This window comes from Erpetoichthys calabaricus, chromosome 17, assembly GCF_900747795.2.
Source record: "Erpetoichthys calabaricus chromosome 17, fErpCal1.3, whole genome shotgun sequence".
Taxonomy (NCBI): domain Eukaryota; kingdom Metazoa; phylum Chordata; class Cladistia; order Polypteriformes; family Polypteridae; genus Erpetoichthys; species Erpetoichthys calabaricus.
Genome location: NC_041410.2, coordinates 86,807,822 through 86,830,520, shown reverse-complemented (window position 1 = coordinate 86,830,520; position 22,699 = coordinate 86,807,822). Strand labels below are relative to the sequence as shown.

The following is a 22,699-nucleotide window of genomic DNA, read 5'->3' as shown; positions in this document are numbered from 1 at the left end:
ACAATACAATTTGAGGACTGAAATGAAAATCCTAAGCTGAAAATTAAAAAAAAAAAAGAAAGAAAAAAAGGGGCGTTGTTTATATATATATATATATATATATATATATATATATATATATATATAGACACACACACAATCCATGGCAGATCAAAATGAAAAAAATACTTGGGAATTTGTATTTATACGAGTAGAGTGGTTTTGCTACTGTGTTTATAATAAAGGAAGCATTTTAGAATTATTACTCTAGTAATTACTTTATAGTAGGGATAGACCTGGCAGAAGGGATTTTAAAATTAAAGTTCATAATCTGAATCCTAGCTAGTAGCTAGCTGGTCTTCTTTCATTACAGGTCACACTATTAAGCCAAATTTCAAAGAATAAATTTCTTTATGCTTGCAGGATCGGAGGCATCTGCCAGTGGGATCAAGTAGAAGTGTGGTCATCACAGAGCAGAACAACTCTCATGACACAACTTTAAAATTGACAATCAGTAAGTTTAATATGTATGCCTTTGAGAAGTGCAACGAAGAGAACTGGGCTGACTTCTCAATAAAAATAAACCAAGTACATGATGGAAAGTTTTATTTTTTGATATACAGTAATGTGCTCTAACAATAGTCTGTCATGTGTATCAAAAATGAAGACAAGGAACTGGCAGGTTTTCTGTGCTATAGAAAAGCAAGTAAGCCTGAGGAGACTGTACAAAGTCTTCTTTGATGTCTGATTCAATTTCGTCATCATACTGATGCCAGTGTTTGGTGAAAGGGTCTCTGCAATAGGCTGTATAGTGTCCATTATCCAAATCACCAATGTGGTTCTGAAAAACATGGATGAAGAAAAGTAAATCGGACTTTGCTTCATAAAATCATTAACTATTTGACATTTACGTGTATAAACCTAATATGCACCAACAAGGAAAATGTAGAATTGTAGTTGGTATCACAGATATGTTTGCTCATCCCCAGGAGTCTTCACCACTGTCCTCCTTTTTTATGATACATTAGCAAAGAGTGTGCATTACAAGCAATCCCACTGTTGGCATCAGAAACTTTGAGTAATTCAATGCAGCTAAGCTGGGGCACATCGCATAACTTGTAGTTGTAAAGGATGTCAAACTTAATGACTACAATTGCTGATCTTGTTGCTTTGAAGATGTCAGATTACTTGGCAAGAACCACATAAGTTGACAAATGATGTGACTTCTTGCAGTTTTTTCAGCAGTTTCACATTTTCAAAGTATCAGAAGCTCGCCACATTCTGATGTCTAATAGCGTGCTACCTGACGATGCCAGTGCTATACCAAGACTTTCCAGGTATGGCAAGGTATACTGCAATCTCCATCCTTTTTATTTTCATTTTTCAATTCTATAATGACAAACACTATATATCAGACAGAGAAGCCTTTAGTTTGAATGGTCCAAAATCCCTGCTTTCATTCTTTCCTTGTTGCTGAACCATATGCATTGCTCTCCAGCACTTACATACATGTGAGCCCGTCCCTAAGACCTAAACAAAGTTTTGATTTTGTTGGGGCGAGTCACAGACTGGCCAAACTGATTTGCAGGGAATTTTAAACTACAGAATGGGCAGTCAAGGGAGTGTGTGATGACTTCCCTAGACTTTCTAGAATTATGTAAATGAATTCTACGACTGAAAATCTCAGGAAAAGTAATGTAGTGTGATGGGGGCTTGCATCAGTTTGTCCTGATTTGTTCTCATCACCTGAGGATGTTGGATTACACAGCATTTGCTGAGAATGACAAATTACATGACTTTCCAGCATAGTTTCAAATTTCCCAAGTATTGTGAACTCAAGACTTTTTCTCACAGCTAATAACTTACTGCCTGACAGTCAGTGCTATGCAAATGCTTTACAGGTCTGTCTGCTACATCCAAAATACCTACTTGTATTCTTTACTCCTCTTGACTGCATTAGAGGCCCTGTACAGCCAGGGGAGTGCTCACTGGCTTCAATGCTCATGCATACTTAAGATAACAGCAACTTATGATAAAACCAGACCTGTTTGATTTTGTTGATGCACATCACAGGATGTTTGAACTTATTGCAGGGCATGTCAGATTACATGAGTGTGCCATGTCTGCATCCATCTCCCTAGATTATGTAAATGAAACCTGCAACTGAAAATTGCTGGAACAGTTATGTAATATGACAGGGCATTTACCTAGCCATGCTATCATGTCTCTGTGCCTTTACATTGATCCACTTGGACAAAGTACAGGCACATTGTATAATGGTTATCATTCAATGAATGGATTGGGGTAAGTCTGTATTGGCTTCAGTGTCTGATATTTTTCCTAGTCCCAGTTTACACTTTTCTCTGAATGTGAAACAACTGTCTAAAACCAACTTTGTTTAAATTTGTTCTTGGACACTGTATATGAAATTACTTTTTCAATCTTGTTAATGACATTTGGAATATTAAACGTCTAAATCTGATCTACTCACCACTACAGCATATAAGAAGTATTGCGAGTTGGTCCTGGTAGTTAAATAGGGGGACAGATCCAGAGTCTCCACCACAAACTTGACGTAAGTATTCAGTTTCTGCTTCTTTTTTCCCCTGTATTGAAAACTACAGATGGAATGTGGTTAATCTTAGGGTACATATTTGTGCCTGTAGTCAAGTTTTCAATTTCAACATAGTCTAATTTTTAACAATTTGTGGGTATTTGAATCAGGGTTGGATTAACTTTATCCAGAGACATTGGCCTTGGAAAACAAACATGTAAAAACAACCTTTCCGATTATCTATCTATAAAACTGCTGGTTATATATTTTTTGAAGAACATGACACTGTATTTAGAGGTGTGAAAAAATACACAAAAATTATGGTGGTAAGAAGTGCTCAGAAAATCTTTTTGACAAATCACTGGTCCTACATTACAATTAAAAATGTGCACAAAAAGTAAAACTGTGCAACAAGAGACTAGGTGTAAATCCATAAAGTTTGCTCTCTTATATATTTTGTAAGTCTCAGTACTGCACAGAGGCTTCATAAATCTGTCAGTACTATACATAAACTAATCCTTTTACACGTTTGAAATATAACTTTTAAAGCAGATGGGAGGACCAGATTACTAACCACTTTTTATTGCACCACTAGGTGGCAATAATGCTATATGCTGTAACTTGTATTATATAACTTGAGTGTTTGGATTTGTACCCTTTGGTTACTTTGAGTTGTGCTTCTACGAGGTTAGCAAGTTCTCTCCTTGCCTAAGTGGAGTTTTCTCCAGGGTTCCCTCAGCACCACAGCATTAGGTTAACTGGTGACACACAAAGACTTGTGCTTGTGTGCAGCTGCAGTTTCTTCCTGCCTTGTGCCTGGTGCTGTCAGCATGGGCACTGGCTACCAAGATGTGTAACTGTATTAAGCAACTATTTAAACACTGGGCAATATTTTTTTTTTTTTTACAAAAGTTATGGTTCCAGAAAGATTTTTCGTGAATATGAAGCACAGCTCCAAGCTGAACACAAATATGATTTCTGACTGTATCATATAAGAATTTATAGAAACACACGATTAACTTTTACTGAATTTAGTGAATGACATATTGCATTAGTTCAGTTGCACTAAAATGTTTTGCTGCTGATTTTTGTTTGTACTTAGCCCCTGATGTTTGTCCGACTGAGCAACTCCTCCAGTTTGAAGGGCTGGCTCACAATACTCGGTTAGAAAGAAGTCCTGCTATTAACAGGAATAAATACAGAAAAATGTAATACAGAAAATACAGAAGATCCAGCCATTCATCCTCTTATTTTGCACAAAATATGGGATAAGGATAACAGTTAGACCCCTCATGGACCCCCTGATCATCAAATGTGACTGTGTGCAGATGGTGCAGACCTATAAATATCTGGGAGTGCAACTGGATGATAAATTAGACTGGACTGCCAATACTGATTCTCTGTGTAAGAAAGGACAGAGCCGGTTATACTTCCTTAGAAGGCTGGTGTCCTTCAACATCTGCAATAAGATGCTGCAGATGTTCTATCAGACAGTTGTGGCGAGCGCCCTCTTCTACGCGGTGGTGTGCTGGGGAGGCAGCATTAAGAAGAAAGACGCCTCACGCCTGGACAAACTGGTGAGGAAGGCAGGCTCTATTGTTGGCATGGAGCTGGACAGTTTAACATCTGTGGCAGAGCGAAGGGTGCTCAGCAGGCTCCTATCAATTATGGAGAATCCACTGCATCCACTAAATAGTATCATCTCCAGACAGAAGAGCAGCTTCAGCAACAGATTGTTGTCACTGTCCTGCTCCACTGACAGATTGAGGAGATCGTTCCTCCCCCAAACTATGCGACTCTTCAATTCCACCCGGGGGCGTAAACGTTAAAATTTAACATTATACAAAGTTATTGTCTTTTTTTTCACCTGCATTATTATCATTCTTTAATATTATTTATTGTATCAGTATGCTGCTGCTGGAAAATGTGAATTTCCCATTGGGATTAATAAAGTATCTATCTATCTGTTAGAGTATCAGGCTACAAGAAAAAGCAACAAATTAAAAAGTATAAACATGTCGAAAGACAAGCCATTTAAAGAATAAAGAAGTGAACACATTTACCGCTTCAAATGCAAGATGAGAATCTGAGGAGATTTTGAGAGAGTTGTCAGAACTGCTGCATCCTGTTTCTCTTCACACTGAGGACAAAAGATTTGGTCACCTTGCTGCAAAGCGTTTGGTTGAAAGAAGAGCTCCAGGCAATCCTATTTTGGAGACGAATCAAATGAAAAGCATATTTTAAAATCTTCTGTATGTTTACAACCAATATTTCAGCATTACCAGCTCCCAGAAAGTTGGTTACGTCCTTTGAAAGGCACAGAAGCAAGAGAAATGGGAAAGTGTGACCCCTTTATAGTTGACTAGAAAAAAACAAACAGGTACATAAGAAGTAAACCAGAAATACATTGCTGAATGTACACTAGTACAGCATGACTTTATAAGAAAGTGAAAAATAAATATTTCTCAAAAAAAAAAAAAAGTCATTTAATGGGTTTTGCAAAGATGTCCAGGTTACAATCCTGTGAAGCTGGAACTGGTAACAATACATTTGTTAGCATTGTAAATATTCTCCGGGCCACTAGGTGACACTGTGGGTTAGACTTGCAAGAGTTCTGGGGAAAATAACACTCTAGCAGTGTCCAGTCACACTCCATATTGTGGGGAGCCTCCAGGGGAACCTGGGGTTGACTTCCTCTAAATGACCAACAAGCTTTGAATGGTGGCCGAATAACCCAGAAGTATTTATGAATGGTTTGCTGGAAGTGTTCCTGGACCCGAGCTTTAAATCCCTTTCATCCAGTACCTTGGGAGCTTAGTGTTAGCAGGTGACAAACATTGAAATGGCAGAAGGAAAGTCAGAGGACTGGAGAGAAGGGAGTTCTGTAGAGTGAGCAGGTAATTGTGTTTGTTTACTGACTCAGGGTGATAAGGATTGGAAGATGAACATATTTAGGAACAAACCGAGGTCTAAGCTGAAAGTCAAACTGATCTGTCAGTAAAAATGAAATCATTAACAAGAACTTGAATACCTCAAAAAAAACCTAAAACTACCAAACTAGAAGGACAAAGATAAAAAAAAGTTACTTTGCACACTACACAGTAGGTATCGGACAATCTTGTGTACAGTACTGTGGCAATGCACGCTTCTATATGGTCACTCTGGTGACCTCATGTGTCACACATTCTGCCATTTTCAGTAGATTGTTGTATAAATACATCTTATCTGGAAGGGACAATTTGTGCTGAGTCAGTATTTTGGAATCACCTACACAATAAACACAAAAGAACAATACAAGAAACTCCAAGAAAGAAGAATATCAAATTAACCATGTGTCCAGTTAAATCAATTATCAAGCAATGGAAAAAGTATGGCACATCTGTAAATCTACCTAGAACAAGATCATAGAATTTTTTCTACTTTTTTACTGCATTAGTTTGCAAATGTGCTATTTTTATAAACTGTTTCCTAATCTAAATTTGTTTCATAAATAGTACAGTTTACAAATTTCCAATTGTTAAACCCTCAATTAAATAACACTTCCAAAAGAAAGCTTAACAAGACTTGACAGCATGCTGGCAATAAAACATGGCTCTGCAATAACTAAACCCCAAACGGCTCACCTGAACAGAGCACTCCTTGGTGTTAGCTGGAATAGGCAGTGACAGAATTGTGAAAACTTCATTTGTCAGGATTTGATGGTCACATATAAGGCATATCATATCATAGCTTAGCAGGCCTTCAAAGAGTTGCGTAATGATGGAAAACTCTTTTGGTTCCTCGGTGGATGATTTCCCACTTTCAAATCGTGAGTGGCTTCTTGATCTTGTCTGAAATTAAGTTGAAATGAAAAGATAAACTTATATTTCTACTCTACAGGGTATGTCTTACTCTGGCCATGGTCAAACCTAAGTCATGGTGAGCTATCAGCTGCTGACAGGAGCACCAGTGTTGTGGCAGGTTTTCTTACTTGCTGCTCACTTAAATATTTTTTTTATTTTGCATTTCTCTTGCAGCCTTTTGATTACATTTTAATGTCTCTCTATTATAATAAAAAAAAAATCTTGGGACGAGACGAGACTAATCCTGCGACAAGATGTGACTTTTTGAAAGGAAGTCCGTGAGACGGAGACTTTTGTCATGAGATTCTTTCAAGTCACACCCTACTTACAACTATTTTCAAACAAGACCACGGTCATCAGGTGCATTCTGGCACTTTACCTGAACATGCACCAATCAATTAAAGGGCTTACTTATGAGCACACACACACACTTACGAAGATCCAGTTTAGAATCACCCCTTCATCTAAATATGGCAGCGAGAAACGATGAAGTCAAATGAATTAACACGAAAATTTCCGATCGGTTATGTGGTAAATTGATTAAATGCATATCAATAGACTATGCTGAAGCAGTTGGTGGTGATCGTGCAGAAGATGAAAATCAATTTACAATATCCCGAAGAATATCTACAAGCGTTAACACCATCCAGTCTTCCATCAGCCGAATTACTGTTGAAAGAAGGATGTATGGTAATGTTATTGCGTAATATATGTCTGAGTGATGGACTATGCAATGGAACAAGATTAGTTGTATTAAAATTGGTCAAACAATTCTAACGTAAAATTTTAACAGGCGACAAGAAAGGTAATGTAGTACATCTTCACTAATGACATTAGACACTAAAGGAGATCTTGATATGCCACTCGTATTAAAATGTTTACAGTTTCCTGTGAGAATAGCTTTTGCTATGACAACAAACAAATCACAGGGACAAACATTCTTATGTTTTATTTATTAGAGAGAAAGAAACGATATTCACTCACAGGCAGTTACACGTTGCGTTGTCACAATGTAAATCCAAACACGGAATCAAAATTCAATGAAATCTTGAAGAAAAGTTAATTCCAAATATTGTTTTAACTGAAGTTTTAAAGTAAAAGTGAAAATAATGCATATGTAACAATTCCCATGAAAATAATCTCTTTAAATTGTATTTCCGGTTAACCAAACCCTGGGGTTGGTGAGCGAAGCAAGCAAGGGGCAGAGCTCCCCAGTTTTCTTTATTTAAATATGACTGAGGCACAAAGATGTGTTAAATTAATCAGAGACAACAGCACATTGGGTCAAGCAGTTATCAAAACTGATATTTTAGTACAGCTTGTACAAGTATAACCATTTTTTTCATAAATTCTTAGTTAAGTAGATTAAGCGGCTGTTCACCCTCAACTCTTATTCTTCATACTGTGCAATGAGCACTGCAATTTCTCTGGCCATTAGGTTCGCACTGCATTAAATAACAAACAAGTCTTGAACTTATAGAGGCAAATCAATATTGTAGTAAACCCAGATAAGATTTAAAATGTACGCAACACAATGTATTTAAGTAAGGAACTTTCCTTACTGTATAGTACAAGTCCTTTCTGTTTATTCAGTTTGTTTTAACTGATACTGTAATGCAAAAGGCAGAGCAATATTTTAAGTGAAAAATATGTTGTTTTTTCCTAATTAAAGACTTGCTTCGCTTGCCAACCCCCGGGCTGGTGCTACGTGCTAGCCACTTCGTGGATCTGCTTGCGTAGAGTGAAGCGGATGTACAATACATTGGGACGTATCGCTAATTTTGACCTGAAATATTGTGTGGGTGTTTTTCGTTTATCCGAATTCATGTGTTTCATATTATACGACCATCCTGTTTCACCATCAGGGAAAAGCAAAGGAAAGAGTAAAGGATCGGAATGAGTTGAATTATTAGACAGAAACAACAAATCATGCTGTGCTTTTGGATAAAGACGAATATCAACTTCTGTCTTTGATATCTCCATCTTTTGAAACTATTATCGCTGACAATTTGTTACATGTTGGTTTATTATAAATGCGATTGTGATCTTTCTGATTCATATACAAATCCAAGAAAACTTCTTTGTCCTTGTTTTGCAGATAAATTTCGTGTAAAGTTTGATACTTTTGGACGTATGGATTTGTATCCATTATTGACCGTAGAATTTCTAATGCATCCGATCGTTTAACTCTTTTGATTCTATGTTGCATCACTTCTCTGTGATCATAAGTATAAACCTGACCGAATTGTGGTTTCTTCGAAATTAAACTTGTAGTAGCTTTAACTGTTGTGGGACCACAGATTCTCACAGCGTTTGAAAGTAGTTGAGAGGAGGGTGGGACTTGACGAAATCTCTTGGCAAAAGTCTTGTCTCAAGATTTTCTTTTATAATAAAGAGATATATTTCAACCAAATTGTACACTGCAGGTGTCATGTTACATTACATAAGATATAAAAATAATACTCTGCTGGACCAGTCTCGTAAGGCTGAAAAACTATATGTAGTTGCTGTACGCTAGTGCAGTAGGTGGTGAAGATGATGCAAAAGTGTAAGTCTGGTAGTGAGAAAAGACTGACAAAAGAGTGTATGGTTCCTGGCTCACAGTTCCTCATGTAGCAGTAGCACGTACCACTGAGTGTCAAAATCATTTGGCAGGCAGTGAGTTCTAGGGCAGCACCCACTTTGTAAGAACATCCACCAAACTTGTTAATCATGGCGACAATGCTGCAGAGGCAACTAATGTCAAAGTTTTAATAATTCAATGAAAGGTACAGAAATAGGGAATAATTGTGATTTGAATGTTTTTTTTTTTTTGACCCTTCACTTTGGCCAGACTTAGTAACTAACAACATCACAATGGACATAGTGAAAAGCAAACCCTTGCAAATCAAAAGTATTTCATTCTTGAAAGCCAATGGACATCATTTGTCAAGGTGGGCTGTCACCTTGGGCCTAGGCCCAAGACAGTCCACCCCAGCTCTAAAGATGCTTTTGCACGTTATTTGGGATGAAAAGGGTCACTACTCAGGGTTTTTCTATAAGCGTGATGATTCAAGTTGTGAGGCAAGTCCAAGTTTTTTGTTTTTTAAATAAGTGGTAGCCTTATAAGTATCAAATTCAGTTATTATCACCAACATTTTTCCCTATTACTCCATTGTCTTACTATATGGTTGTGAGACATGGACGCTATACAGTGACCTGAGACGAAGACTGGACTCCTTTGGTACTGTGTCTCTCTGGAAAATCTTTGGGTACCATTGGTTTGACTTTGTGTTGCTCATGGAGTCCCGAATGAGGCACATTACCTGTATTGTGAGGGAGCGTCAGTTACGGCACTACGGCCATGTGGCGCGTTTCCTCGAGGGTGATCCAGCTCATAAGATCCTCATTGTTGGGGACCCGAGTGGCTGGACCAGGCCAAGGGGTCGTCCATGTAACACCTGGCTGTGGCAGATAGAGGGTCATTTCCGGAGGGTAGGACTGGATCACGTGTCCGCCTGGGGGGTTGCCAACCGGGATCCTGAGCTGTTTCGACGTGTAGTGGGTGCGGCAACGCACTGTACCAGTGCATGCTCCCCAACTTGACTTGACTCCATTGTCTATACTGGCACATTGGCAGGAGGATGTAGATGGGGATTTTTTTGCTTACTTGCATCCAGGCCCTGGCTTTGGTGTTAAGCCTTGTAAAGGGTCTCCTGTTAAAGTGAAATTTCTGCATGGCATACAAAGTCCAGCACTTTCTCCAAATATGTGGAATTTTGCTGTCTATAATGAGAATTATTAAAAATGCCCTTTACATGAAAGTGAAGCAAATCCCAAAAAATGATTTTCTGGATAGATCTAGATGAATCTCCAAGCCAGTCCTGACGTGGGCATTGAAAGCTTAGAGAAATAGTGAGAAGGAAAGAGAAATGCAAAGTGGAATGCTTTTGAGCACGTAGGCCAGGCACCACAGTAATTAGAGTTAAAAATGTACTTATCCAGCTCAACCAACCAGTGTAACAGCATGGATTTCATTGTGGTTCTTTTCTTCTTAGACTTTGACTATTAAAAAAACAATACAATATTTTTGTAACTCTATTATGTTACTTTTACTCTGGGGATGATTTCCAGAATGTTATCCAATACATTAGTAGTACTAAGGTGTTGTACTGTGTTAGCCATTATGAATGTAGTGAGAAGTCAAGCAAAATGACACCTTTTATTGGCTAACTAAAAAGGTTATAATATGCAAGCTTTCGAGGCAACTCAGGCCCTTCTTCTGATTACATCTTCCCTGAAGAAGGTTAGTTAGCCAATAAAAGGTCGTTTTGCTTGACTTTCCAATATATTAGAAACTCAAAGATATTTCCAATGAATTTACAACTTAATTTCTAATAATATACAAGTATTCATTTTCTGAATAAATTTATTCCATTATGAGGTTGGAGGGAGCTGGAGCCTCCATTGGGTCTAAGGCAGGAACCAACCATGGATAGAGACGCACAGTAGCTAAGTTTCCATCCAGTTTTTTGCGACGTTTTGTTATCGACAAACAGAATATACGTAAAAAAAATGTGCGAAATTTGCTGTCTCCAGCCTGTTTCCATCAAACTGGCTTTTTATCGATAAAATGGTGTGCGTGATGGCGTCATCCCCCCCCCCCCCAAAACGAACTGTCGCATAACTTTTGTTGTATCGCGAAAAAAATCTGCCCTTGAGCCGTTTCCATACATAATTTTGTGTATGTCGCAAATTATCTACCTTTTGTTTTCCACGTTACGCCCCCTCCACTAAACAAAGAAACAAAGAAATGGAGAGATTATTCAGAGTTTTTTGAAATTTGCCAGCTTACTGTTATTTCAGTTTCACAAATAATTGGAATTGTACATAATATCCGAAGACGACAGCAGAATGAAGCTTTTGGTTGTCTGATAGCCCTAGAGCTCGAAGAAAGTACCCCAGTGCGACGAAACCCACGGGTATGGGAGAGACGACGGAATAAGACCTTCTGGGAGGAGGTGGTGGAGAGACACTTAACAGAAAATCTCTGGCTGCAACATTTTATAATGACACGGCCGACGTTTGAGATGTTTTGTGGATTCATCAGTCCTGATGTTGCGCCCATCACAGGTTGCCACCGACCACCGGTTCCAACCCAAAAGCGGATTGCCATCGCCCTTTACAAGCTGGCAACCTGCGCCGAGTATAGAGTAGTTGGAGAAACTTTCGGGGTTAGTAAAACTACCGTCCATCGATGTGTATATGCTGTGTGTACCGCTATTAAAGAAAAATTAATGCGCCGTTATATCAGACTTCCGACTGTAGCGGAGGCCAATGAAATTGCATACCGCAATTCCTTGGTGCATCTTGTGCCACAGATTTACGGTGCGCTGGATGGCACGCATGTGCCTATTCTTCCCCCGACGGAAGGCTACCGCGATTACATTAATCGCAAAGGGTGGCCATCTATTGTTCTCCAGGCCCTTGTTGATGACAGGTGCATGATACGAGACATTTGCGTTGGCACTCCTGGAAGTGCCGATGATGCAGCTGTGTTTGCAGCATCTGATCTGTACGGGTGAGCCTGCCTTTCAACATCCCTTCTCAGTGCGATAACAACTGAATTAACCTGCTTCCCTTAAGGTTTTTAATTAAAACGGAAATTTGAATTAATACAAAATAACGACGTTTAATCAAAAAAAACTCTCTTCATCAGACCATGCGAACCGCTCCGCCATTCTCGTTTTGATTGCACGTGATGAAAATGTGACACATTTATTTGCGTTAAAGCCCTTTTTTCCGACAAAAACTGTTTCCAATGTAGTTTTTGCGACATCTGAAGTATCGATATGGAATTTATGCGCTAAAGTTAAACGGAAAAATATTATGTCGACATGTACAACATTTTATCGATAATTAGCATTTCCATCAGCTATATCGGTAAAAAATTTGAAGCGCTAAATATTTTTTCGCAAAAACTCCTTGGATGGAAACCTGGCTAGTGTCACAAGCACTTTACTCACAATCTGTCTACTTAGTACTGGTAATTAAACTAATGCCAGTAATTTACATGTCGTTGTGATGAGAGAGAAGTCCCACAAGGTGTCACTGTACAACTGTAAGAAGTTAACAATATTATTTGTTTCTGTTTTTGTTTTTCAGAAATACTTCATCAAAACATCTTTGGTTATGGCTGTTATGAAATCTGGTTGGATCAAGCACCCTCTGACAAAGTTCTAGTCACTAAAATGTTAAAATATATAGACTGGTGACATCAATTCTATTCTAAGTAGCCTTTCAGAGCACACAAGATTTGAAGGCTGACATGCTGGAACAGACTTCCACTTGTAAACGCACATCAAGTACAGCTTCTTACTTTTTTTAAGTCTTCATGAAGTGCATTCATAAGACACAGAAGCAATTCCTGTGCATCTTGCTGTCTACTGTTGGTGAACTGAGGGTGCATCTGCTTGATAAAAGACACGCTTTCATGTAAAGTCCTTTGCTCCAAGTGGCCAGTCCACATGTCTGCTAGAAGTGTGACAACAGCACGGGTCACATCAGTCCTCTGGCTGAAAATAAAGTGAAATTTATTGCTCTACTAAACATGCCCAGATTGCTTGCAAGGATCTGCCAACTGAGAAATGTATCTGTGCAAGAACTTTTAGCTTCACCTTAGCACAGTAAAATGCAAAATCTTATTCTAAACAACTACAAATTAAAAAAAAAAAAAAAAACTTCATCAGGTTCCAAAAGTACTATAACTGGTTCAGGAGGAAGCAAAACTAAATCCTTCTCAAGATGCTGGAAACCTCTTGTGCATAGCTGAAGTTTCTGGAAAATTTTAACTTCAGTAAAGCGTGTCTGTGCAGAAATCTAGCTTTAAAAGGAGCACTGTAACGCAACACACTGTATACCGCAGACTCTGAACTACAGTAGATGCAAAGAAACAATCTAAATTAAAGGAAATGTTCAAAGGATCTTAGCACAAGATTGGTCACTCACCTTGGCTGATCTGGCCATTTTTCTTCGCAGAGAAGTTCTTGCAAAAGTGGAGTGGTGTAGCTCAAACACTGCAGCACAGCGTTAATGTAACAGGAATTTCCCAAATTGGTTAAACCTACAGAACCATGAGGTGGTCCTTTTCCTGCTTTCCTATGCATGCCTGCTTCTTCTTTATCACCCCAATAGTAGGAGCCACGGTTTCTCATCTCCAGCTTCTCCCTGAGGAAATGACATAAACGCAGTCCTGTTAGATGATAATAATTAAAGAAAGATAAGATAGATAGATATTAATTTTAATATACTTGGATAGATAGATAGATAAGGCACTATATAACAGATAGATAGATAGATAGATAGATAGATAGATAGATAGATAGATATTAATTTTAGTATACTAGGCAGGCTGGCTAGATAGATAGATATTAATTTTAGTATACTAGGCGGGTTGATAGATAGATAGATATTAATTTTAGTACACTAGGCGGGTTGATAGATAGATAGATATTAATTTTAGTACACTAGGTGGGTTGATAGATAGATAGATATTAATTTTAGTACACTAGGTGGGTTGATAGATAGACAGATAGATATTAATTTTAGTATACTAGGCTGGCTAGATAGATAGATAAGGCACTATATAACAGATAGATATTAATTTTAGTATACTAGGCTAGATAGATAGATATTAATTTTAGTATACTAGGTGGGTTGATAGATAGATAGATAGATAGATAGATAGATAGATAGATAGATAGATAGATATTAATTTTAGTACACTAGGCGGGTTGATAGATAGATAGATATTAATTTTAGTATACTAGGTGGGTTGATAGATAGACAGATAGATATTAATTTTAGTATACTAGGCTGGCTAGATAGATAGATAAGGCACTATATAACAGATAGATATTAATTTTAGTATACTAGGCTAGATAGATAGATAGATAGATAGATAGATAGATAGATAGATAGATAGATAGATATTAATTTTAGTATACTAGGCTGGCTAGATAGATAGATAGATAGATAGATAGATATTAATTTTAGTATACTAGGTGGTTGATAGATAGATAGGTAGATAGATAGATAGTGCCTTATCTATCTATCTGTCTAACAGATAGATAGATATTAATTTTAGTATACTAGGCTGGCTAGATAGATAGATAGATTGATATTAATTTTAGTATACTAGGCTGGCTAGATAGATAGATAGATAGATAGATAGATAGATAGATATTAATTTTAGTATACTAGGTGGTTGATAGATAGATAGGTAGATAGATAGATAGTGCCTTATCTATCTATCTGTCTAACAGATAGATAGATATTAATTTTAGTATACTAGGCTGGCTAGATAGATAGATAGATTGATATTAATTTTAGTATACTAGGCTAGATAGATAGATAGACAGATAGATATTAATTTTAGTATACTAGGCTGGATAGATAGATAGATAGATAGATAGATAGATAGATAGATAGATAGATAGATAGATAGATATTAATTTTAGTATACTAGGCTGGCTAGATAGATAGATAGATAGATAGATAGATAGATAGATAGATAGATAGATAGATAGATAGGATACTTTATTAATCCCAAGGGGAAATTCACAATGTCCATTAGCTTCTGCAAATAAAAATTAGAAATGCATGGAAAAGAATAGCAAGATAGCATTATAGTTAGATTCCGTTAAAAAATATTTTTTCTCCTTCAATACATTTTTCAGAACTTTAAGTAAGGATTATTCTTTGTCTGAATTATTAAGGAACATTCTGCACTGGTGATTTTCTGTATAGTTTTGTTTTTGAAGAAGCTTGTTTATTAACATTCTAGTTGGAATGTTGCTGTGACGCCAGTTTGCTTTGTTTTTTATGCCACTATTTTGAGCCACCGTAACCAAGTGGGTTGCTACAGGCATGTCTTCAGAAGTTACTTGACATAACATCATGACACTATATAAACGGTGCAAGAAAAACTAGAAAGAAGAATTTTAAAGAAGACACCTAGGGACAAGATGAAGTCAAAGACAGAAAAATGTCAAAACCAGGAATACAAAAACAAAGGATGAAAAAAGTCAGGCACAAGTAAAAAAAAAAAAAAAAAAAAAAAAAAAAAACAGAAGTGAAAGGTTCTGAAAAGGATGACTCCACTAGTTAATACTGTTCCTTCTTAAATAACTTGCATTCAGATTTCTTGTGGACACAATTGGTTTCAATAACAAAAATGATCATCACAAAAAAAGGAGTTCAGAATAGGGTTTTGAATCTGTCAACTCGAACAGAGAAGTGATCCCAACTATAACGTTTTTATTTGGCACGTCATAATTCAAAGGTCTCACCCTCTGAGGACACACCCCTGACAATGCAGAAGCTGCCCTAATGAGAAGAAGACAAAATGGTGGTAATCGTAAATAACCAAAATGTAATGGCACAAAATATTTAACCCCACTGAAAGTTAGCTTCAAATCAGAAAACTGATATTAAATTTGAATTCTAGTGGTAAGAAAACCCCACGTGAAATGCTAGAACTCGAAAAATGACAGAAAAAGTACAAAAAAAAAGAAATAATGAATCCACTCATAACACCGAGTTTGTGCAGAAAACTTTGAAAACAAAAATGCATTTTAAGGTTTCAGACTTTGGCTTTGGTATCTTTTTCTCTCTGGCTTATGTAAACATTCTGATTTAAACCAGACTGTGCATTTTAGATTTACCTGTCCCAAAATGCCCCACAAAGCCGGCAACGGCCTTAATTAGCCTGCCCAGATAAATCTCAGTCCAAGTCAGACAGTCTTCAATTATCAACAGTAGACGTAAAACTAAGTAGGTCCAAAAGAGAGGAGCTGGCTTTTAAAGTTCAAAATATCAAAAATGTCCCTGAATATATCAAGATGTCTCACAAAGGTGAGGGAAAACTGTTAAACTCTGGCTTGTAGAGCCATGCATCAAAAAGAACTTTCATAAATGACAACATTTCTGTCTATTATAAAAAAAAACTTGTGACGAGATGAGACTTTTTCCCGGGGATGAGACCTGATCTTTTGAAGAGAGACAGAGACACTTTCTCTTCGAGACAGACAGGTCACATCATACTTACAACCTTCAGACGCAAGTCCCGTGATACACATGCAGAGCAGATTAGAGATAATGGAAGTAGGAAAATTTGAAAGTCTTCAAAAATAAGAGTACAGATCACATTAGCGCACACAATTTGACAATATTACTTGGTGGAATAATGGAACAGCGAAAAGAGATTGAATATTTAGGTGCTGTACAGGCTTTTAAATGTTCACAGCTCCGCACGAAATGCAGATCACGCGGCACGCAGCAGCAGCAAGCCAACAGCTTCTCGATCAAAGAGGAAGTAAAAAGACACCTGTTACTTGTTTCCCAATGTATCGCGGTTTAAGAGTGGTTTCGGAGGAGTGGCTGCGTCTCCTTGGGGTGCGCTCAGCCCCCCCCCTCTTCACAATGGTGCCTACCGCTGGGCTTGAGGGTAGGCGAGCGAATTGCAGATCATGCGTGACGGCAGCAGCAGCATGCCAGTAGCTGCTTGAGCAAAAAAGGAGTTAACAAAAAAAAAATGTGTTTCCCATTGTATCATCGTTTAAGAGGGGTTTCGGAGAGGCGGCCGCTGGCGGGGGTTGGGGGTTGGGGGTGGGGGAGCCCCCTAGTATTGAAAAAGAACAAAAAATAACAAAAGTACAAAAATAGGGCCAAAAGGATTTGCCTACACAATCCAAGGCAAGCTAGTCCAAATACACAATCCAATAGCAAAATCCAAAGACAGAAGCAAAATAAATCCAATGAACCCTAAAAGCAAGAACAAAACGTACAGAAAACAAACTCAACAATGCACTGCTGGATCTCTCTTTCTAACTCCAATATAAAGCCAGAAAGACAACCAGGCAGCAGGAACATCAGGGTGGCCCTGCCTCCTGTGGGCTCCCTCCAGAAAAGCACAAGAAATGGCAGCACATTTAAAGGTACGGAAATCAAATATTAAATAACACACAAATGTTTTGTGCATACGACTGGTTAACTGACATATGGATTATACGACACAAACAATGGGAGAATTTTTATTCTTTTTTCCATCCACGTTTTTCACATTGCTTGCACAGCACAGCATTGGTGAACTATTGACTTGTATTACATCATAACTTTTTTTCTTTCCGTTCTGCATGAAAGCATGACATTCATGTTTTTTTCTCTGCCACCACTAAAAAGTATATGGGGTAAGTAACATATAAAGAAAGTTCACTTTTGGCCGGAGTATTCTTTTAAAGCAAGGATCCAAAATCATGGTTCTGGAGGACTGCTGTGGCTTTCATTCCAAGTAGTATCCTAATTAGAACTCAGTCCTTTCTGATAATGAACCTTGGTATTTAACTATGTGCCTTGTTAGCATTTTCGTTCATCAAAGACACATTTTAGTTAAATTATAGATCAGAGATTACAGTCCTGAAGGTCCACAGTGGCTGCAGGTTTTCATTTCAACCAATTTCTTAATTAGAACCCATTTATTTACTACTAAAGCAATGCATTCTTTGGGCTTAATTTTAGTTACCTTGCCTGTTACAATTCAGAACCCTTATTAGCCTATTTTAGTTTTTAGCAGCTGCATTTAAGTTTTAATAATGAAATGCAGATAACCAATAAAACTGGCAGCTCTCCAGCTAATGTGCTTCCTTGTAAACCTGTGCATGTGCACCCTGAAGTATTTCTGTTAAAAATGTTTAGAAATAAATGAGAAGGGAATTGGAAGGAACTTTAAATTAAATCTGTTCTGGTCCTCAAAACACATGAATAATGTTCTCAGAGAAGGAAACTCTACAGTAAATTAAAATTTCTCTTGGATGAATGAAATCACTAACAAGCCAAATAGTTAAATACCAATTTTCTTTATCAGCAAGGACTGTCTTCTAATTAGGAAGCTAGTTGGAAAGAAAACCTGTAGCCACTGCAGCCCATCAGGACCGTGATGGAGGACCCCTGCTTTAAAGTAACAGCAATCCACTTTTTGAACTGAAGACTAACAAATGAGGGGGAGATGTGAGTCTTCAATTCAAAAAGTCAATCCCATTGTGTTTATGATGTGTGTTTATTATTCTGGAAGTAAATGTTTAACAGAAATTTACCAAAAAAACATGGATTTTGCATGTGTTGCATGGGTCATTTTTGGATTCTGTTATATCATACATTTTTCTCACCATTCTGCATGGAAACATGAGATTATTTTTTTTTCTCAGCCATCACTGCAATCTACATGAAGTAAGAAACCCGTACAAAAATGCAATGTTGGGGTGGAGTATTCCTTTAAGACACGGGTGTCGAACTCTGGTCCTGGAGGGCCGCAGTGGCTGTAAGTTTTCATTCTAACCATCTTCTTCATTAGTGACACGTTTTTGCAGCTATTTAACTTCTTCTGCCTTAGTTTTAATTAACTCAACTCAGGCCCCTTAGTTGTCTCTTTTCCTTTAATTAGCAGCCAAATAATAGTGAGACACAAAACAAGCCGCCACATGACCAGCTCACCTGTGTTCATTACATGGTATCTGAAAATAAAGTAAGGTGATAGTCTCGGTAAGGTTGATCTCTCAGGTCACTAAAACATTTTGACGGTGTTCTTAGTAAAAACAGAAAAATCAACAGTACTGGAAATGTCTGCTGTGTCAGAATGAGAGTAGCAACAAGCCATAGAATTAAATAACGGATTTAATTAACAGCAAGAATCAGCATCTCGTTAAGAGATTGTTTGGCGTAAAATTGGTTGGAGTTGTGAAATGACCAGCTAAACTGGGATTTCAATCTTATTTCTGTTTGGCTGTCATTAAATGAAGACAGGAATTAATTCAGGGGACTGAATCCTTAAAAACAGGGCTATTAAAATGAAGAGAAAAGGAGTTCATTAGTAGTAAAAACTGGTCTCTGATTAGGAAAGGGTTAGAATGAAAACCTGCAGCCACTGCGGCCCTCCAGGCCCAGAGTTCGACACCCCCTGGTTTAAGATATGGTGTGTGCAAAAGATCTTGGTCATGTCATATGGGGTCACTTCAAGCTTTTGTATAATACACTCCAATTAAAATGCATTTAGTGTAATATTATTCTTAGATGTTATCCAATGAGGCCACTGTGCCAAACCATCACTTAGATTTTATGTTCTAAATGATTTTCCATTTTTTAGCCAAGTACGAAACTATGCCTATTATCTAAAATAGGCTAATGCTGGTGCGCTATTCCTCTCATTTCTACAGATCTGTGGCACTGGTTTGAACCCTGAATCTCATCTAATCAACAACACTAATCACTATTTTATTAACCAGCAGATGTCGCTGTAAAATCAGAGTTTCCGTGCGGAGGAATACGCAGTGAAAGACTTTCTGTTTATCATAACATTCTCAAATGGTTTCATTGTTTGTGTATCAGACCAGGTCCTCCCCAGGGCTCAATTCTTCCACCCATCTTGTTCTCAACTTACATTTATATTTGTACCTCCTTTGATAATTCCAGAACCAAATTGTGAAACTTGCTGATGATATGACATGTATGGGTCTCATCACTACTAATGATGAAACTGTCTATCAAAGAGAGGTGGGCAGCCTTGTTAAATAGTGTGCATGTAACAATCTAGGACTCTACACCATCAGAACAATAGAAATGGTGACTGGCTTCTGCAGACTCCCTCCTGCCTGACCCCCCATTGATATATGTGGCCTCGTTGTGTCCTTGATGGACCTATTTACGTTTTTTTTTATAACCACCATTGCCAGGTGTTTTATATTTGTAATTAATTTAGTCAGCTTGGCAGAGATATGTGCAAAGTTTGACATTAAAGAATATCTTTCTGATGAATAGTTTTTTAAAAAAAGCCTGCTTAAATCCACTGTTATTCAAAATTGCAAGGTAATAAAATGTGAAAACATCCAAAGGAGGTGAATGCTTTTTATAGGCTCTGTAACCTACCCATTTTTAAGATGAAGATTTAAATGTAAATAACTGGAAAAGCTACATCCCGAAAGAAATAGAACATTAGGAGAATGTCTAGCTTGGGATTCTGTCCCAGGTACTTATCAGAGGTACAAGGAAGCAGTAACATTACAACCCAAAACAACACCGGTCATGCACACCATTAAGATTTCTTTTTTAAATTAGCAATAAAATGTTTTACTGAGGGTGGCACGGTGGTGCAGTGGGTAGCGCTGCTGCCTTGCAGTTGGGAGACCTGGGGACCTGGGTTTGCTTCCCGGGTCCTCCCTGCGTGGAGTTTGCATGTTCTCCCCGTGTCTGCGTGGGTTTCCTCCGGGCGCTCCGGTTTCCTCCCACAGTCCAAAGACATGCAGGTTAGGTGGATTGGCGATTCTAAATTGGCCCTAGTGTGTGGGTGTGTTTGTGTGTGTCCTGCGGTGGGTTGGCACCCTGCCCAGGATTGGTTCCTGCCTTGTGCCCTGTGTTGGCTGGGATTGGCTCCAGCAGACCCCCGTGACCCTGTGTTCGGATTCAGCAGGTTGGAAAATGGATGGATGGATGTTTTACTGACAATTCATTTTTGGATACTTCTGACTGGTGAGAAGTCTTAACTATAGCACCATGAAGCTCAATCAGTTGTCTGTTTCTGTGAAAAAACAAAGAAAATAAAACATCAACCTGATGCTGCCTCTGTTTCTTCCAGAGCTGTCCTTTAGGTTGTGTAACGTTAACCCTGCTATAAAGGGCTCCTCTGAAACACACTCATTTGCCAGCTGCGCAGAAAGAGAATGGCTGAAATCGCAGAGGGACATCTCACCAATCGTGCCATGCTGTGTTACTGATCCGAGGACAAATGCATCCACGCACACTAAGTGCACCCCTAACCATAACATTAAGAATGGATCCAAATGTGTCTCTGGAGAAGGCGGCACGAGAGCAGGCCATACCCATCCTTCCAGAAATGGATACCATAGTGCAGTCTGGCTGTCTGTGAAGGATGAATTCACTTCTTCAGGTGTTTTTTCTAGTCGGGGACAGAAGCTTGTAAAGTTTAATTTTATTCCCAAACGGGCAAAAGAATCCGCTAAACGACCATCTGAGTAAGCGGAGTGGTCCAGCTGCACATGATACGCCTTGCTGTAGTATGGCTGCAAAAGCTCATACAGGATGTGCAACACTGGAGGACTGTCGGTGCCTCTCGGCAAGCACGAAGCTGAGTAGAAGAAGAAATTGCACACAAAGCCATGTGCCATCTCAAAAAGCACTGCCACTCTGAGTTCACTCATGGTGTGCTGGCCTTTGGAGCGCAGCTCAAACTTTTTGATGCTAAGGTTCTGTCCTGGCGTGCAAGCCTTCTGGAAATTTTTCCTCGTCGTTTCAAGTAAATTCTGCACCGCCACCCAGAACACCTCTTCATCCTTTAAGTCATCTAATAGTAGAGGAAGACCTTGCACCTGGGGTAAAGACTGTCGCAGCTTTTCCATCTTGTTAACAGAGTCTGTAAGGCCATTGATTCGCAGCCCCTTGTGGAAGCCACCCTGAAGGGCCACAGCAGTCAGCGCTAGAAAGTCCTGACCTGTAACCCGCTTATTTTGCCACCTTTTACAGCCTTGAGCGTTCAGTTGCTTGCAGAAAGTGTTGACGGTTTCTGTGTCCAACAGCTCCAAGAAAATGGCTTTTGCCGAAGAAGATGTACGGGAACACTGGGGTCCAAGGTGAATGTGGAAATCTTCCCGTACAGCAGATGCCGAACAAACCTTTCTGGACCTGAGGAAACCCTGGCAGCAAAATGTGTCTTCTGTGTGCACGGGTACTGGTCCACACTCCTCCGGAGTCCACTGGACTTCAGCTAGCGTGACAAATAGGCTCTCCATTCCCTTCCTGAATTTGTTGTTGTAGAGTTATGTAGCCTTTCACTAAATGAGCAACCTGATGGAACAGACCAGCATTGCAGCTGTGGACAGGCAGGTCACTCCCACAGGACTTGTTTAGGCTTGTTAGGGAGGCCCTTTATTGAACAGCACATGATCAGACTTCATTTCCTTGTTGTCACGGCAAGAAAACAGGACAAACACATAACACTGCCATCGCACAGTATCCCACTCAACTGGAATGTCCTGATCCAATAACTTTTGTGTAGACACCTTCAAGAGGATGTTCCTGTAGAACCAACTCATTCACCTGGTAACACTTGCCAGCACAGGATGCTTTAAGAGGAGTTCGCGTTAAACTTATCTGAAATATTAACCTTAAATCCAGCCTGTCCAGCACCTTTCAAGAGGAGGATGTTCATGTGTCCATCCTCAGTCTTCGTAAACCTTTGCTTTGTAGGTCCCTTCAAGGTGGCATCATGTACAGGAGTTTG

General features: G+C 38.7%; 1 protein-coding gene across 1 annotated transcript; it reads right to left on the bottom strand.

Annotated features, from left to right (window-relative positions):
• Nucleotides 1–597: 597 nt before the first annotated feature.
• Nucleotides 598–22,273, bottom strand: LOC114667980 (uncharacterized). The gene is made up of 7 exons (XM_051920429.1): nucleotides 21,013–22,273; nucleotides 13,363–13,581; nucleotides 12,734–12,929; nucleotides 6,157–6,363; nucleotides 4,597–4,739; nucleotides 2,471–2,597; nucleotides 598–820 (listed from the first exon to the last, which is right to left on the bottom strand). The coding sequence occupies exons 1-7, from the start codon at nucleotides 22,206–22,208 to the stop codon at nucleotides 635–637; spliced, it is 2,274 nt and encodes a 757-aa protein (XP_051776389.1). The 5' UTR covers nucleotides 22,209–22,273; the 3' UTR covers nucleotides 598–634.
• Nucleotides 22,274–22,699: the final 426 nt, after the last annotated feature.

What these genes read in the sequence shown, in the direction of transcription:
- LOC114667980 (XM_051920429.1), bottom strand. Translation starts at nt 22,208, where the DNA reads ATGGAGAGCCTATTTGTCACGCTAGCTGAAGTCCAGTGGACTCCGGAG. An exon ending in CCAAGGAGTGCTCTGTTCAG is followed by an intron (nt 4,740 to 6,156) that starts GTGAGCCGTTTG and finishes TCTCCAAAATAG; the next exon opens with GATTGCCTGGAGCTCTTCTT. An exon ending in ACTTCTTATATGCTGTAGTG is followed by an intron (nt 821 to 2,470) that starts GTGAGTAGATCA and finishes CATGTTTTTCAG; the next exon opens with AACCACATTGGTGATTTGGA.